This window comes from Galeopterus variegatus, unplaced genomic scaffold (genome assembly GCF_000696425.1).
Source record: "Galeopterus variegatus unplaced genomic scaffold, G_variegatus-3.0.2 Scaffold3061, whole genome shotgun sequence".
NCBI classification, from domain to species: domain Eukaryota; kingdom Metazoa; phylum Chordata; class Mammalia; order Dermoptera; family Cynocephalidae; genus Galeopterus; species Galeopterus variegatus.
This window is the reverse complement of record NW_007729172.1, coordinates 67,447-82,965: the sequence shown is the minus strand read 5'-3', so window position 1 is coordinate 82,965 and position 15,519 is coordinate 67,447. Positions and strand designations below refer to the sequence as shown.

At 35.6% G+C, this 15,519-nt stretch overlaps 1 protein-coding gene across 1 annotated transcript in view; it reads right to left on the bottom strand.

The window, feature by feature from the left end:
* Positions 1 to 1,498: 1,498 nt before the first annotated feature.
* LOC103599697 (transmembrane protein 56-like) overlaps positions 1,499 to 15,519 on the bottom strand; it is a 45,102-nt gene continuing 31,081 nt past the window's right edge. The window contains exon 6 of the mRNA XM_008583842.1: positions 1,499 to 7,253. Within this exon, the coding sequence (XP_008582064.1) occupies positions 6,935 to 7,253 (319 nt within the window). The 3' untranslated portion in view covers positions 1,499 to 6,934. The remainder of the gene's footprint in view (positions 7,254 to 15,519) is intronic.

Below are 15,519 nucleotides of genomic sequence, written 5' to 3'. Positions count from 1 at the left end.
TGTTGGCCATAGTTTGACTTTTGATAACTACAACAAATCAGGAGTTGGGCCCTCACAAGCTCAGGCAGCCCACTGGGATCACTAATGCTATATGTACAGGACAATTAATGTTTATATGTATGTATCTATGTATATGTACACACACACCTACATACAGAGAAGCAAATATAATATGTACACATTGTAGCTTAATATAGAAAAGGCATAAAATTTCTTATTCTCCAGTACCACATATAGACATTTTATGATATTCATTTTTCTTGGTAAGTTTCTGGCCTCCAAAATGCAAGGTATATATACACAGCATTTTTTTCTTATTCTCTGAAGACCTTTCTTCCTTCCTTCTGTGTCATTCTTTCCAAATTTTTATCTATCCTTGATCTTTATCCTCAGTAGAAATGCAGCCCATCGTTCCTATTCTCATTTCTGTCTCTGAGTCTCTTTTGATTTCTGCTAGTATAATCAACGATCTGGTGAGATGATAAGACTAGATGTGGTAACTGAATTTAGCTGAAGGTAGATGAAAAGAGGAAGGGACTATTTGGTAACGGCAGGGAGGCTCTAGGAGCACTGTGCCATAAATGACAATGGGCAGGGCTACTCAAGCAGAGGGTGGTGGGCACAGTCCTTAAATGAAGAGTCCAATTGTGGGGGTGTGGGGGGGAGGAGAATCCAGGAACATCTGTCAGATTATGTTACTAGCATGGGAAAAAGTTACAAAGTTGCCAAAGCACTTCTTTTGTGCATGCTTAAGGACCATCAAAAGTAGACTTTGGTAAAGACTTGAGAATAGGAGAATAAAGGGTGGATCATGTTTAAGACAGCCTGAGGTGGGGGAGAGAGACCCATTTACACTTGCTTTGAGTGATTCTGAATTCTTGTAATTCCACCTGTGGCCCATCTTCACTGACAGCTGTGATTGCTATTTTCATTTTGAAATTCAGCTGTTTCTTTGCCAGTCTTGACACAACATTTTAGGCATGTTCTGAAGCATGAGTCATGATACTTTCCAAAGGCCAAACCACTTCAGTATTCTATTCAATTAGTGCTCTGCTTCCTGATCTACTGGATATTCTCAGACCACCATGCAAGATTAAGACCACAGGCAATATAAGGAGATAGGAATTCTAGCCAAGATATTTGGCCAAAAAAAAAACAAAAAAAACCCAAAAACAAACCAGTAGAGACCACATAAGAGACTTAAGGGACAAAGGGAAGATTAAAAACATAACTGCCAAAGTTTTACTTAATCTCAAAGCACCTACTGATTAGATAGTACCACTCCTTCCATTAACAAGCATGATTAAAACCTTTGCACCTCTCTGGCTTGTTTGCTACAAGGCTGGGATCTCAGAGGGAAAAAGGGAAGGAAGGAGGTAAACAAGCTCTGCATTTTGAGGAATAAAAAACTTACCTTTAGGATCCAGGTACTGGAAGAGATGATTTGACATGAGGAATTTTACTAATCATTATGAAGGCATACACCTTGCAGACAAACTTTTGCATAAAATAATTGTGATTTTATTAATTTCTTTCACAAAATACAAAGCTTTGCACCACATTATAATAGTGTTTTAGCACAAGAAAATCTCAAGGTTTTCATGGGCATGGATGATTTATAGGATATTCATTTTATCACTCTTAAATTAGATAAAATTGTCATGACAAAGTATGCTGACCTTGTACAACATGCAGATTATTGCTTAGAACTTGAATATACTTTAAAATGGCACACATACAATAAAGTACAGAAACATTTCAAAATTTTAATGGAAATACCTAAAGACATTTATTATCCCTCAAATAAAGCACAATCAGAAACCAAAATAAGAATACTAAATTGCTATTTTAATTACTGATAGGTCTTAGTAATACTGATTTATAAATTATCTAGTCTTACATTTTGTAAATAATAGTTCTTTAGCCTTATGGAAATAAATTAGAAGGCATGTTCTCAAAATGATATTAAGTATATTTTGAAAGATTTCCAAAAATCTTGAATTATTATATATTACATATTCTCAGAAAAAAAATTGTATACATATATATATCACTATAGCTATCACATTTACTGCAGTTTTCAAGTAGCTTTTTCAAATAAAATCTGTCGAAATGTTATTACAAATTCTAATTACTAAAAAAAAAAATCTCATAACTTACCTCATTACAAGTTAGAGTATTAGCTACATGAAAATTCCGTAAGTAAAAAGTAGACATAATCATACCAGAAACAAACCAAACAAGAAATAGAAAGATATATAACACATTTTACTTCTAGCTATATTTTTAGCCTTCATTAACCAAGTAGCAAATAATCCTAATGCACACTTAATTGCAGAATTACATAAAAATATAAACAAAAAATATACAGATGATATTTAACAAGTTTTCAGCCAAAGGTATTATACTTATAAATCTTTGAGATTTAGAAATATTTCTCATTGTTTTTGGTCTTATGTACAGGGCCTGATATCAAAACTGTATGCTGCTCAGAATGAATAAGTGTAAACATTTTCAATGCAAACAAACCAATCTTTAGGAGTTGCTTTCATCTCTTCACTGCTATACAAAATATCTTCCAATAAAGGTATGACTTATCAAAGCAAGTAGAGGCTGTTTGAAGTATGGGCTAGAAAAGGGTAGGGCTCAAGTCCTTGGGTGTTGCACTTTGGAAAACATCAAGTAATCTATTTGCTGGTAAGCTTGTTTTTAAAGAAACATTACTATAGCAAAGTTTGCCTTCTGAAAGAGCTGGACTCTATAATGCTGCCCCAAGCCAGCACCCCTCTTCCTAACACACAGTTACTTCAGTTCCTCCCCCTTCCTGTCATGGGGTATAAGAACATTTAGACAATTTACTTGCCTACAATAAAACCCCAGCTGAGACACATTACAAAGCTCTTATTGCTAAACCAGTTTGAGATTACACGTTTCTCAATAAAACCATAACATTATTAGCTTTGCCTCATGTAGTAAACAGGTATTACATGCTAAATGGCTTCCTGTAGCCTCTTAAGAATTTATAGTTTGTCTGATCTCTACTTAAACTTACTGCAATGCTTTTTTTCAGTGAGAGAACCCATTAGAAATCTTTTACATTTGCCACAAGAAACTGGGAAGCTTACAGATGTATGGAGAGGTCTCAAAAGTTGACCTACAAAAGTGCTGACATAAGGAAGGAGGTGCTGATGAAATCTTTGTATTAGGGAGAAGAAATGGAAGGGCTGGAAGGATTCAGAGAAAAAACTTCTAGATCAAGGTAGGACCATCGTCATGGCTATTAAGGGCAAAGCAGGCTCGGCATCTCCTTCCACTCCAGGTCCTGCTGGCTTTTCATTGGTCCTATACATGAGTTTTGCATCAGAGTTCACTTTCAGTAGCTTGAGTGTGTTTGTCGGAAAGCTGAGTCTCTCATCACAGGAAAGGTCTTGCTGCTGTCCTGGCTCATACCTGTTGGGAAACACCATGCCACTCTTCTGATAAAATTATACAAATTTGCTTCTCATGGAATCCAAGATACATAGAAATACATAAACTTCCATGAAGTATATCTGATGATGTCAACAAATACATGGACTTTTCAATTTCAAACGACTGACTAAACCACTTAAGCCAATGCAAATGCATATTTACATTTTTGGAGTTAAGAGCAATCTAGAATCAGAAATTTGTTCAAAAATTTACTTTAATAGTGTCTTCTGGAACCTTTATAAAAATGACACAGAAGAAGCATGTGCATTACAACAGTACTACTTTACCCTCTATATCTCCATGAGAAAAGTGTTTCTAAACGCATCATAACAAATGGTGCAACTAACAGTGAAGCTGGTTCTCCACACCAGTGAAGAACTGTTCTACAAATGCCCAATGCACCTCAGGGAAAGTATACAATCTAAAAACTGACACTTTTGCAAAAATTTGATTTGACTCAAATAAATTATTAAAATTTAGAAAAGAATTTGATTCAAATACATATAAACTAGGCAGTCTTTAAAACTAGACCTTTAAGACAGTACTGAGCCATCCATTATTTATCAGAGTCATTATTAGGGATGGTAACTATTCATAACTATTTCTTAGGGCTAGTCTATGAAATAACAAAATTAAACAGCTGAAATGAAAATTTAACTTCAACTTACTATGGGGTATCAAAACATAATTTAAGCAGGAGTTAATTTCTTTGCACTCATATATATTTGAGTTTTAAATAAATGCAAACAATCCTTAAAAAGATTTTAGACAGAAGAATGCCAACTCTATAAACTATAGCTCATAATTCGTAAATTCTCACAAATAAAACATTTTATGCAGAATCTGTGATATTGCATGGTATTAGTTGATTTTCATTCATTTTTAAGTTTCACATGAACTTTTATTTTCTGGAATACTGTATAGTCAAATAACATCTTTATAATTACAGGTTGTCACTAATCTTTTCTACAAAAATAAAATTGCTTAAAATTTTACATCAATTTACTTTTATTTTTATAAATATTTTAATACAGTTGTAAATATCAGAATGCCTAATAGAATCTTTTAATTAGTCCATGTAGTCAAAATACTTAACATCTCAAATGGCTAGCAAAAGTTGTCATTTAATAAATGAAAAATTAATCATTTAAAGTTGATATGTTCTGTCTTTATTTGTATTTTAGGTAGGTATATATAATCATAGAATAGCAAAGTATAGTTCCTGTAAAGATCAGACTTAAAGTAGCATGATGATTTGTAGTGGCAGTTCCATTTCATGTCTGTTTCATGAGGAAATATATAGAAACTACTTTTGGATTTTGAATCTGGATGGCAAATTAACTGTCATGCAGCCAGTGTAAGATAATGATAGCTGACTAAGGTAGTACAAACTTTAGTTCAAGGTTTTGATATTTAAATATACATACTTATTTAGTGAGCAGCTATACCAATAAAAGGTAATATCAGTGAAAATAAAAATAAAGGTATAAGCATGAAACAGCAACTATAAAAGTTGAAACTGCTACCTGGAGACTCTCTAACATTATAGCTTTATATTGCCTTCATATTGATGGTGGGTTTAAAATCTGTGTTCAAAACTATAGAAATATCCAAAGTCAAAAATATTTATTTCAAGGTTTATTTCTTTCTAAAGGAATGAATTTCCAAAATAGTTTCATAATATAAATGTTTTCCTTTTTTAAAAAAGCCCCTTTTCTTGCAAAAGAGAAAGAACAAGATAAAATCATTTGCTCTGACACCCTCCAAACAACCAATATATAAGTGCCTATGATATAACAGCACTAAATTTAGTAACAAATTATCAATGTAACATTAGCTGCTTTAAAACCAATAACTATTTTTTACATTAATTATTTCAAAAATGAATGTACCTAGTGTAAGCCAATCAATCGCATTTTATCATTTAGTTATTGACTGAGATTTCAATTCTCTTCCTTAAATGTTCTAAAACTTATCAGGTTCTATCTGCATTGGACAACCAAATCAAATCAAATCAAATCAATTAAAAAGTCTTGATTATATTTAACAGGCTTTTGTTCATCATCATAAAATGAACAGTGAAAGTGAGTCAAACATTCTCCTTTCAGCTAAGAAACTAAATGGATTAGATTCTATTAAGTTCAAGTATTTACCACTAGGTGAATTAAATTTCTTTTTTTCTTAGGTAATTACAATGACTAAATTCAAGTACTTGAGAAAAATAAATAAAAGTGATAATAGCTAAATATATAATTCTACATTTGGATTGTGAGAATCAAAGTAAAAGCAAACCCTCACACATACGCAAAACCAGAGTCACTAGTCATTTATCTTTACATAATAAGACAATACTTTTGATAGTCAATATACTTGGATTAAATTACCTTATTTTCTTTCTGTCCTTTAAGAAATACAGAAATTCAAAAGCACTCAAAATGCTGCCTAAGCAAGCATGTATGTAAATGATGAGTAAAATATGAATACTGTCATTTTTGTAGTTTTGGTTTCATTAAGAAGAGGCCTATTTTAAGAGCATGATAAATACATATTGCATAACACTTTGGTACTGATGATGTTGGGTTCTAAATTCAAGAGATATTTTGCAAGTAAAAATAATATATTTTTCATAGAAAAAGTGCAAGGGAAGCAGATAGGGAGAGCCGTGCTAAAGCTTTTTTCTTAGTGATTCCTCCCATTAGCATAAATAGTCATCTATCGACATGCATTTGTAGAAGAAGAAATTCATCTTTTAAGGAGGTATATAAGATCTGTCTTAAGCCTTACTATAAAATAAAAGTAATTTGATGAAGTGCTAAAAATAGAAATAAGGAAGTGACATCTGAAAAATCTTAAAATGCAAGAAATATGAGTATTTTCCATGACTAAACTAATGAAATATTCCCAAAGTAGTAAAATACTTCATCATTAACAGATGATTGCATATCTGAAATGAAAAATATATCACTTCTAGTAGCCTTATGAAAAAAACAACATATCAACAAATTAGAAATTAAATTCTACATAGGTGTTGACAGTCATAGTAAGAAAAGTGTAGCACAACAAAATGTTGAGAGCTATTTATAGATTTAAAAGCAGTTCCCATTCTTTTAGCAAAATTGGTGACATAAAATCAAATGCATCAAGTTAGCATAGTCATCTTTACACAGAGAAAAATACCAATGCAGGTTAAAAGATTTCTGAAAAGATTCACGACTATATTTATATTTTTTATTTAAACCTTTAAGCTTTTATCCATGCTTATAATGAAGAAGAAAAGCAGAAAAGAAATCTTGGAACAAAAACTAAATTTTAGTTTTTCTTTTCTACAGGTTAAAAAAAAAAAGGACACGGAAACCCTGAATAACAATTATAATTAATAAAGAACAAGAACATGCCAAGAATTCATCCTATCAGCGGGCAGAATGCTGGGTAGTAATGAAGTTTGCTTATCAACAGCACACTTTTAATCAAGTTTCCCATTCTGAAGGCTATTTTTGGCATCCCCTTGTCCGATGAGAGATAAGACTTTGATGCACCCTCTTGAAATTTTGATCATCCACATGACATTCATCATATCCAAAACAACACAAGTAGCGATCCAGGAAGACTGAATTAAACATCCGAGCCTTATGAAGGGTTCTGTTCCATACACAGAATATATGAAGCCATAAAAACGAGGTATTGGAGCAATCCGCGCAATGAAGAACACCACCGTCATGAGTATTCCGTTGATGATATTAGCTTTGGAAAACTTTGGATACTTCAGAGCTTCAAAAAACCACCTAAAAAAAAGAATTAAAGAGAGACCACATTTACTCTGCATCTCTGAGGCTTAACCATTTTAATTTTAGGTTTTGTTTTTAAAATTCAGTGAACATCCCCTTAAGATTGCTATGGAGAGGCAAAAGGCCTAGAATAGCCAAAACAATACTGAAAAAGAACAAAGTTGGAGGATTTACAGTACCCACTTCCAAGACTTACCATAAAGCTACAGTAATTAAGACAGCATGGCATGGGTGAAAGAACAGAGAGATACATCAATAGAATAGAAGAGGGAGCTCTACATTGTGTTCTAGAACAGAAATAGACCCACACAATATACTCAACTGATTTTTCACAAAAGCATAAAGGTAATTCAATGGAGAAAGAATGTCTTTTCTGGTTGGCTGGTTAGCTCCATTCATTAAAGTGCAGTGTTACACCACCTAGGTCAAGGGTTTGGATACCCATACCAGTAAACCGCCAGAAAAAATAAGTCTTTTCAACAAATGCAAAATTGTATACGTATAAATGTATTTAGGCAGAGACCTTACACTTTACACAAAATTAACTCAAAACTGATCATAGACCTAAGTGTATAATTCAAAACTATAAAACTTCCAGAAGAAAAAACAGGGAAAAAAATCTGCATGAACTTGGGTTTGGTGATAGCATTGTAGGTATATCATCAAAAGCACAAACCATGGAAGGAAAACTGATGTTGGACTTCACTAAAATTAAAAACTTGCTCTGTGAAAGACACTGTTAAGAGAATGAAAAAAGACAAGCACACACTGGGAGCAAAACTCAACAACAAAACAACCCAATTAAAAACATGGGCAAAAGATCTTAAACACCTCATCAAAGAAGATATACAGATGGAAAATAAGCATATGAAAAGATGCTCAACATTCCTTGTAGTTAAAAAATGCATATCAAAACGAGATACTACTACACATCTATTAAAATGGCTAAAATCCAAAAAGCTGACAATAACAATTGCTGAGAATGATGTGAGCAGCAGAACACTCATTCATTGCTGGTGGGAATGCAAAATGGTACAGCCACTTTAGAAAACAGTTTAGCAGTTATACAGCTAAACATATTCATAGCATACAATCCCGCAAGCACACGTCTAGGTATTTTTCTGATTTAAAAATTTACGTCCACATAAAATCCTGCATGCACATTTATACCAGATTTATTCATAACTGCCCAAAACTGGAAGCAACCAAGATGTCCTTCAATAGGTGAATATTGATATACACTGTGGTACATACACACAATAGAGTCATATTCAGCAATAAAAAGAAACAAAGTATCAATTCATGTATGACATGGATGAATCTTAAGTGCTAACTGAAAGAAGACAGTCTGAAAGAGCTACATAGTATATGTTTCCATTTATATCATAATCTGGAAAAAGCAAACTATAAAGACAGAAAGAAGTGGTTGCCAGGGGTTCAGGAAGAGAGTTGAATAGGTAAAATACAGGGGATATTTTAGGGTAGTAAAACCATACTGTGTAATACTACAAGTGGTGGATACATGACATTACGTATTTGTCAAAACACATAGAACTACACAAAGAGTGAGCCTTATGTATGCAATTTTTGAAAACTCAATTAGGATACTGGGAAATGCCAAGATGGAATGCAGACTGTGACAGAATAATCTAATGTATTACAAATGCATGACATAACCTCACTGAAGGGAGTGGGGTCAAAAAATATTCTTACCTAAGTAACTTTGAAAATGATTGGAGACTAAGATTATAAAGACAAAAGAAACTGTATATAGGCACTATACTCTAGTTGGTAAAGTTGTGTCTCATAGGCAAGCAAATTAACAATTCTGAAACTACAATGCATGTACATCAGGACTATATATTAGGATATAAAGTAAATTTGATGGTGAATAGCAGGAACCAGATTTCTCACTGTTGAAGCAAAAAGTTACAGATAAGCAAGGAGAGGAGGCCAGATTGATCCATGAAATACTGGATTAGATCTGGAAATAGTATGAACTTATATTTAGTTTAATATAGATAAAAATGGACACATATAGAAATAAATATAGATATGTGCATATACACAGGTTAACATATTTCCATTTTCTGTCAGCTGGGAGGGCACAGATACAATGCCTCAGTAGAAGTGAGCACACCCAGTGCCCACATCTTGGTTTCTAACACATTCTCCAATAAAAGAAACCAGGGCTTTTTGAGGAATGGCTGATTCTAGGTCTGGGAACAGAAAACATGCAACATGAACCTCTTAGAGTATCTTGTATGCCAAAAAGTAAGGAAGTAATCAACAACCAAAATGTTGTTTCTTTTATGTCAAAGGAACATGGAAGCCAACCAAAAGAACTCTCAAGGTCAAAAACTGTAACAATTTGAGCAATGAAATAAATAATGCAATACTGGATTATAAATTGACCAAAGAATAAATAAACATCTATTCCACCATGATATATAAATAAATGAATGAATGAATAAATGGAGAAGAAACAAATCTCCTGTTCAGAATAATTGCAATTACTTTAAGTTGCTACAAGGGTACTTTAAAAAGTTCATGGAAACATTCATATTATCTTTTAATTCTACTTTTCCACAATTTTTTTGAAGTACCCTCATATTGCACTCTCAAAGAGGTAAAACATAACTCCCTACCCCTCAAGTGTGAGCTATGTATATAGTATCATGTACTGAATTGTGTCCCCCCCAAATTCTTATGTTGAAGCCCTAAACCTGCAATGTGACTATAATTGAAGATAGATTCTTTAAGGAGATAATTAAGATTAAACAAGGTCATAAGGATGGGGCCCCAATCTAATAGGACCAGTGTCCTCATAAGAAGAGATAGACATCCTAAGCTCTCCCTTTCCCCTCCATGTGCGTACAGAGATGAGGCTATGTGAGAACACAGAGAGCAGTACCTACTGTACGATGAGGAGAGAGGCCTCACCAGAAGCCAACCCCACTGGCACCTTGACCTTGAATGTCTAATTCCCAGAACTGTGAGAAAATAAATTTCTGTTGTTGAAGCAAAATGCCTGGTCTGTGACATTTTGTTATGGCAGCCCTAACAAACTAACACATAAAGGCTTAACAAATAAAGGCTAACAGTATTGGGGGGGGTGTGGAAAAAATAACTTTAAAATGGAGAAACCTGACAAATACTACTTCAGCCAGGTGAACAAGGTTAACATCAACAGTGGTAAGTCATGCAGTCCTAACATACTGCCATGAGAATGGCACTTTACCTCTGTGGTCTTCCCCCCACAACCCCATAACACCATTGTAATCATAAGAAAAACATCAGACAAACTCAAATTGAAGGACATTCTACAAAACACCTGACCAGTACTTCTCAAAACTGTTGAGGTCATCAAAGACAAGGGTCATCTGAGAAACTGTCAAAACCAAAAGAGGCTATGCAGACACGACAATTAAATGTAATGTGGTATCCTGGATAGGACCCTGGGACAGAAAAAGGATGCTGGGCAAAAACGAAGGAAATCTCAGTAAAGTATGGACTTTAGTTAATAATAATGTATAATATTGTTCATTAATCATAGCAACAGTAACATACTAGTTATTGTAAGATGCTAACAACAGGGGAAACTGGGTGTTGGGTATATGGGAACTCTCTGTACCATCCTTGCAACTTTTCTGTAAATGTAAAACTATTCTAAAATAAAAAGTTTATTTTTTTAAAGTTCAGTGAACATCTGCTCTATTCTATTTCTTCCCCGTTACAAAAACTACTGGCTGGCCAGTTACCTCACATGGTTGGAGTGCAGTGTTGGTAACACCAAGGTCAAGGTTTGGGATCCCTGCATTGGCCAGCCACCAAAAAACAACAAACAAAACATAACTACATTGTCTAACTTAATGTCATTGTTTTAGAGACTAAATTGTAAAGGCAGTAAAACATATCCATGTATCGTAATATTCAGTTTGGGGCTGGATGACTATGACTAGCTCCCATGGTTAGAGAATGGTGCTGATAACACCAAGGTCAAGGGTTTGGATCCCCATACCAGCCAGCTGCTCCCCCCCAAAAAAAATTCAAGTTGACTGAATTAGTCACATTTAAGCTAGAAACTGCTGAACCTAAGAAACTAAAAATTAACAGTTAAAAAGCCTGACACAAATTTACTGAGAGATTAAAATATCAAATATGAATATATTATGATTTATAAATATACATAGGATGAAAAGAGAAGGGCTAAATTATCCAAGGCAATTAAAAGAGAAACTATTTAGGCAGCAATAGTAAAATTAATAAAATAATATTGCAAATAGGAAAAACACCACTGAAGCAGCGAAATCAACATCCTTTGGTCTAATCCAGATCACCTATCCTTCAGCCTTGTCACTTCTTCAAAGACGTCCTACTTCTCTTTCTGCCATTCATTTCTGTGACTACATGGTGGACTTGGGATTACTCAAGTATGCCTCCAATAACCCATTTTTCCCTAATCACAACTCTTAGCCTTCCATACTTTACTTTACCCAATTCCACCTAAACCTCTTCTTTGATCTCCAAACTCTCAGATCCCTCTCTGTCAGCCTCCACATTTTCACTCCCTTTCCTACCGACCAGAGCTCAAAGTTAACTTCAGAACACACATCCGCGTCCCTGGTCCTCCTGCCACCTCATCTACCCCACTCACCCTGTCTATCTCCAGCGTTTCATCCAGCTAGCTCCTCTTAGCAGCACAGTATGGGGTGAAGAGTGGGCACAGTGCTGTGCAGTCAGCCTGCCGGAGTTCTAAGCCTGGTTCTGCCACTTCACAGCTGTATGGTCCTAAATCTCTCTTTGTTATTGACCTCTACATCTCGGTTTTATCTCTATAAAATGGGGATAGTGACAGAACCTCCCTTATACTGTGAAGCTCTTATGACACATGGTAAGAATTCCCCCATACTACAAGTTCAATAAACAGCTATTACCCAACGATATTGATATATTAAGATAAGTGGCACAAGTGTATTTTTGGGAGATCTGAACCTCAGCTGAGTTCTCAAATTGGCTCGTTGTTGCTTTGACTTAACTCCATATCCTCTACACAATTGTTTCTGAACCTGTCTCACCACTCAAGTCACTGTCTTCCTCATTCACTCTGCTTTTTAACCTCATCAGAGGAATTAGCCTGAGATATGAGAATCCATCAACCATGAGTTCCTTCAAATTCTGACCCCAAGGTCTCAAAGCTTCTTTTCAGGCACCTGTACCTTAATATTCAGAGGAGGAGGTTTCTCTTGCCCTCCCCAAGGCAAACTGCTTCCTTACTCGTGCTATGTATCCCACCGCACCTTCTGGGACTTTATTTAATAGATTATCCCCTTTCCCCTGCTCCCTCAAGTTCCTTATCTATAGACTGATTCTTTCTTCTGTCTTACCAACATGCCCAATTCTTCCTAACCCCCAAATTTCTCCTCTGCTTCTCTTCCCTACCAAACTTCTTTTAAAAGAGGAGTCAACGGTGTATTCACAGATATTCTCACTACATTCCACAACCCAGTACAATATGACTGCATCCATGATACTGTTTCCTCTTGATTCCTTAACTTCATTTTCTCAGTCCTCTCACCCTCTGCCTGTCCCTTTGTGCTTCCCACACACCATTTCCTTCTGTATGCTCTCCTAAGGCCATTTCACCCATTCTCAGGGGCTCAACAACCCTGCATATACAGATGACACAGATCTATGGTTTCAAGTCTTTTTTTTTTTTTTTTTGGTGTCTGGCCAGTACAGATATCCAAATCATTGATCTTGGTGGTGTTAGTACCATGTTCTAACCAAGTAAGCTAACTGGCTAGCCCTCAAGTTCTCTCTTAAGGTCTACTTGTAGTTCCTTATTTCTAGTTTCTTGCTGGGCATCTTCACCTGACAAACCACAAATTCTTAATCGTACCTTAAACTCAATATGCCTAAAACCAATGCCCTACTCCTTGCCCATTATCACCACCACCAGCACCACCACCACCACAGAAAACTTCCTGTTTTTCTTCTGATCCTCCTAATCTTAATCAGTGGGATCACCACTGACTTAGTCATCCAAGTCAGAAACCTGGAGTGATCTTAGACTATTCCTACAGTCTGTAACCAAGCCTGTTTACCTCCTAAAATTCTTCCTTCTCCTTCACTCCTGATCCATCCCCTCCCCACTGCTGACATCATAACTTTGGTCTTCACCATCTCTTACTTAGATGACTACAGTAACACAACTGGTCTCCCTGATCCAACCCTTCCAGCCTTTACTCTTCAATGCCACAAGTCCTCCACTATATTTATCCCAGACTGCTTCCTGTTCTCCAAGCATTTCATGTACTCTCTAAATTTTTGGTTGTCTAGAAATGTGACTATCTATAAACACAGACTTAAAGAACTTGTCCTCTGGCTTTACTATGTAATCACTGTGGTTAATTTCTTGCCATTTTTCCATCTTACCAGTGCTTGGTCTTTAAGCCAGTTTCTTTCAAAGGAAAGAACTCAGATGTTAATTCAAGGTGAAATTATATTTACATAATTGTCCTTCTTACCTTCCTCTCCCATGTCAAGAGGATCGTTTTTGTTGGAATCCACCTTTTCTTTCCTAATTAGACTACTCTTTCATTCCAACAAATAAAGGCTAACAGTTTGTGCAGATAGGTAGTGAACCTGAGAGGGTAGGGGCAAGGGAGGAAGGAGGAAGACAAGCATGTGGGAAAGAAGGAGATAGCGAGAACATGCTCTTTTACTCCCGTCTATGGTTATTAAAGAAAAGATAGGAAACTGCATGAGCTTACAATCCTCCCCCAATTCCAGAGAGAAATTTCCGTCTTTGGTCATTTAGCAAGCACTTCTTCCTCTACCTGCCCTTCTAAGGAACTTATACCTTTCCATTAATTTTCCTGGGAGTTAGTTGTATGGAAGTGTGGCACTCACTACAGATAGTATAAAAACAGGAATTATCTGATCTAATTCACACTTGGAAAGATGAGGGAGGGCTATATGCTTAAAGAACTTGTCCTCTGGCTTTACTATGTAATCACTGTGGTTAATTTCTTGCCATTTTTCCATCTTACCAGTGCTTGGTCTTTAAGCCAGTTTCTTTCAAAGGAAAGAACTCAGATGTTAATTCAAGGTGAAATTATATTTACATAATTGTCCTTCTTACCTTCCTCTCCCATGTCAAGAGGATCGTTTTTGTTGGAATCCACCTTTTCTTTCCTAATTAGACTACTCTTTCATTCCAACAAATAAAGGCTAACAGTTTGTGCAGATAGGTAGTGAACCTGAGAGGGTAGGGGCAAGGGAGGAAGGAGGAAGACAAGCATGTGGGAAAGAAGGAGATAGCGAGAACATGCTCTTTTACTCCCGTCTATGGTTATTAAAGAAAAGATAGGAAACTGCATGAGCTTACAATCCTCCCCCAATTCCAGAGAGAAATTTCCGTCTTTGGTCATTTAGCAAGCACTTCTTCCTCTACCTGCCCTTCTAAGGAACTTATACCTTTCCATTAATTTTCCTGGGAGTTAGTTGTATGGAAGTGTGGCACTCACTACAGATAGTGTAAAAACAGGAATTATCTGATCTAATTCACACTTGGAAAGATGAGGGAGGGCTATATGCAGGTAGATAAAGAAAGAAAACAAGTGAGAAAGGAAGATGGGGACAAAGAATCAATCGTTGCATGGTAGTGGTGTGTGAGCTTGACAGAATTTGGGAGTTGAGAGCCTTGGGAAAGCTGCAGGGTCCAGGAGGCATTGTGAATTCAAAGAGAATGAAGAGAATCTCCCCCCCACCCCGTATATTTATCTATTATTGTTTTTCTCTATTTGATTCTTTTTTTTCCATCTTTATAGTTTTTAATTAGCATTTTCATAATTACAAATCGTATTTATTCTTTATGCCCCTTGCCTAACCAATCTCTCCCCCACCCCCCTCTCCCTACCCCCCATTTCTAGTATCCTTAGGTTTGTTCCCTCCTTCTGAAAGTTCAATGTATTATCGTGAATTTTCTTCCTTCCTTCCTTCTTTTGCTCCTACTTATGAGTGAGGACCTATGGTATCTCTCTTACTGTGTCTGGCTTATTTCACCCAACATAATTTTCTCCAAGCTTGTCCACATTGCTGTGAATGGCAGAATTTCATTCTTTTTTATGGCTGAGTAGTATTCCATTTGATATATATACCACATTTTTTTTTATCCAGTCATCCATCGATGGACATTTAGGTTGGTTCCATAGTTTAGCTATTGTAAATAGAGCTGCAATGAACATGGGAGTATAGG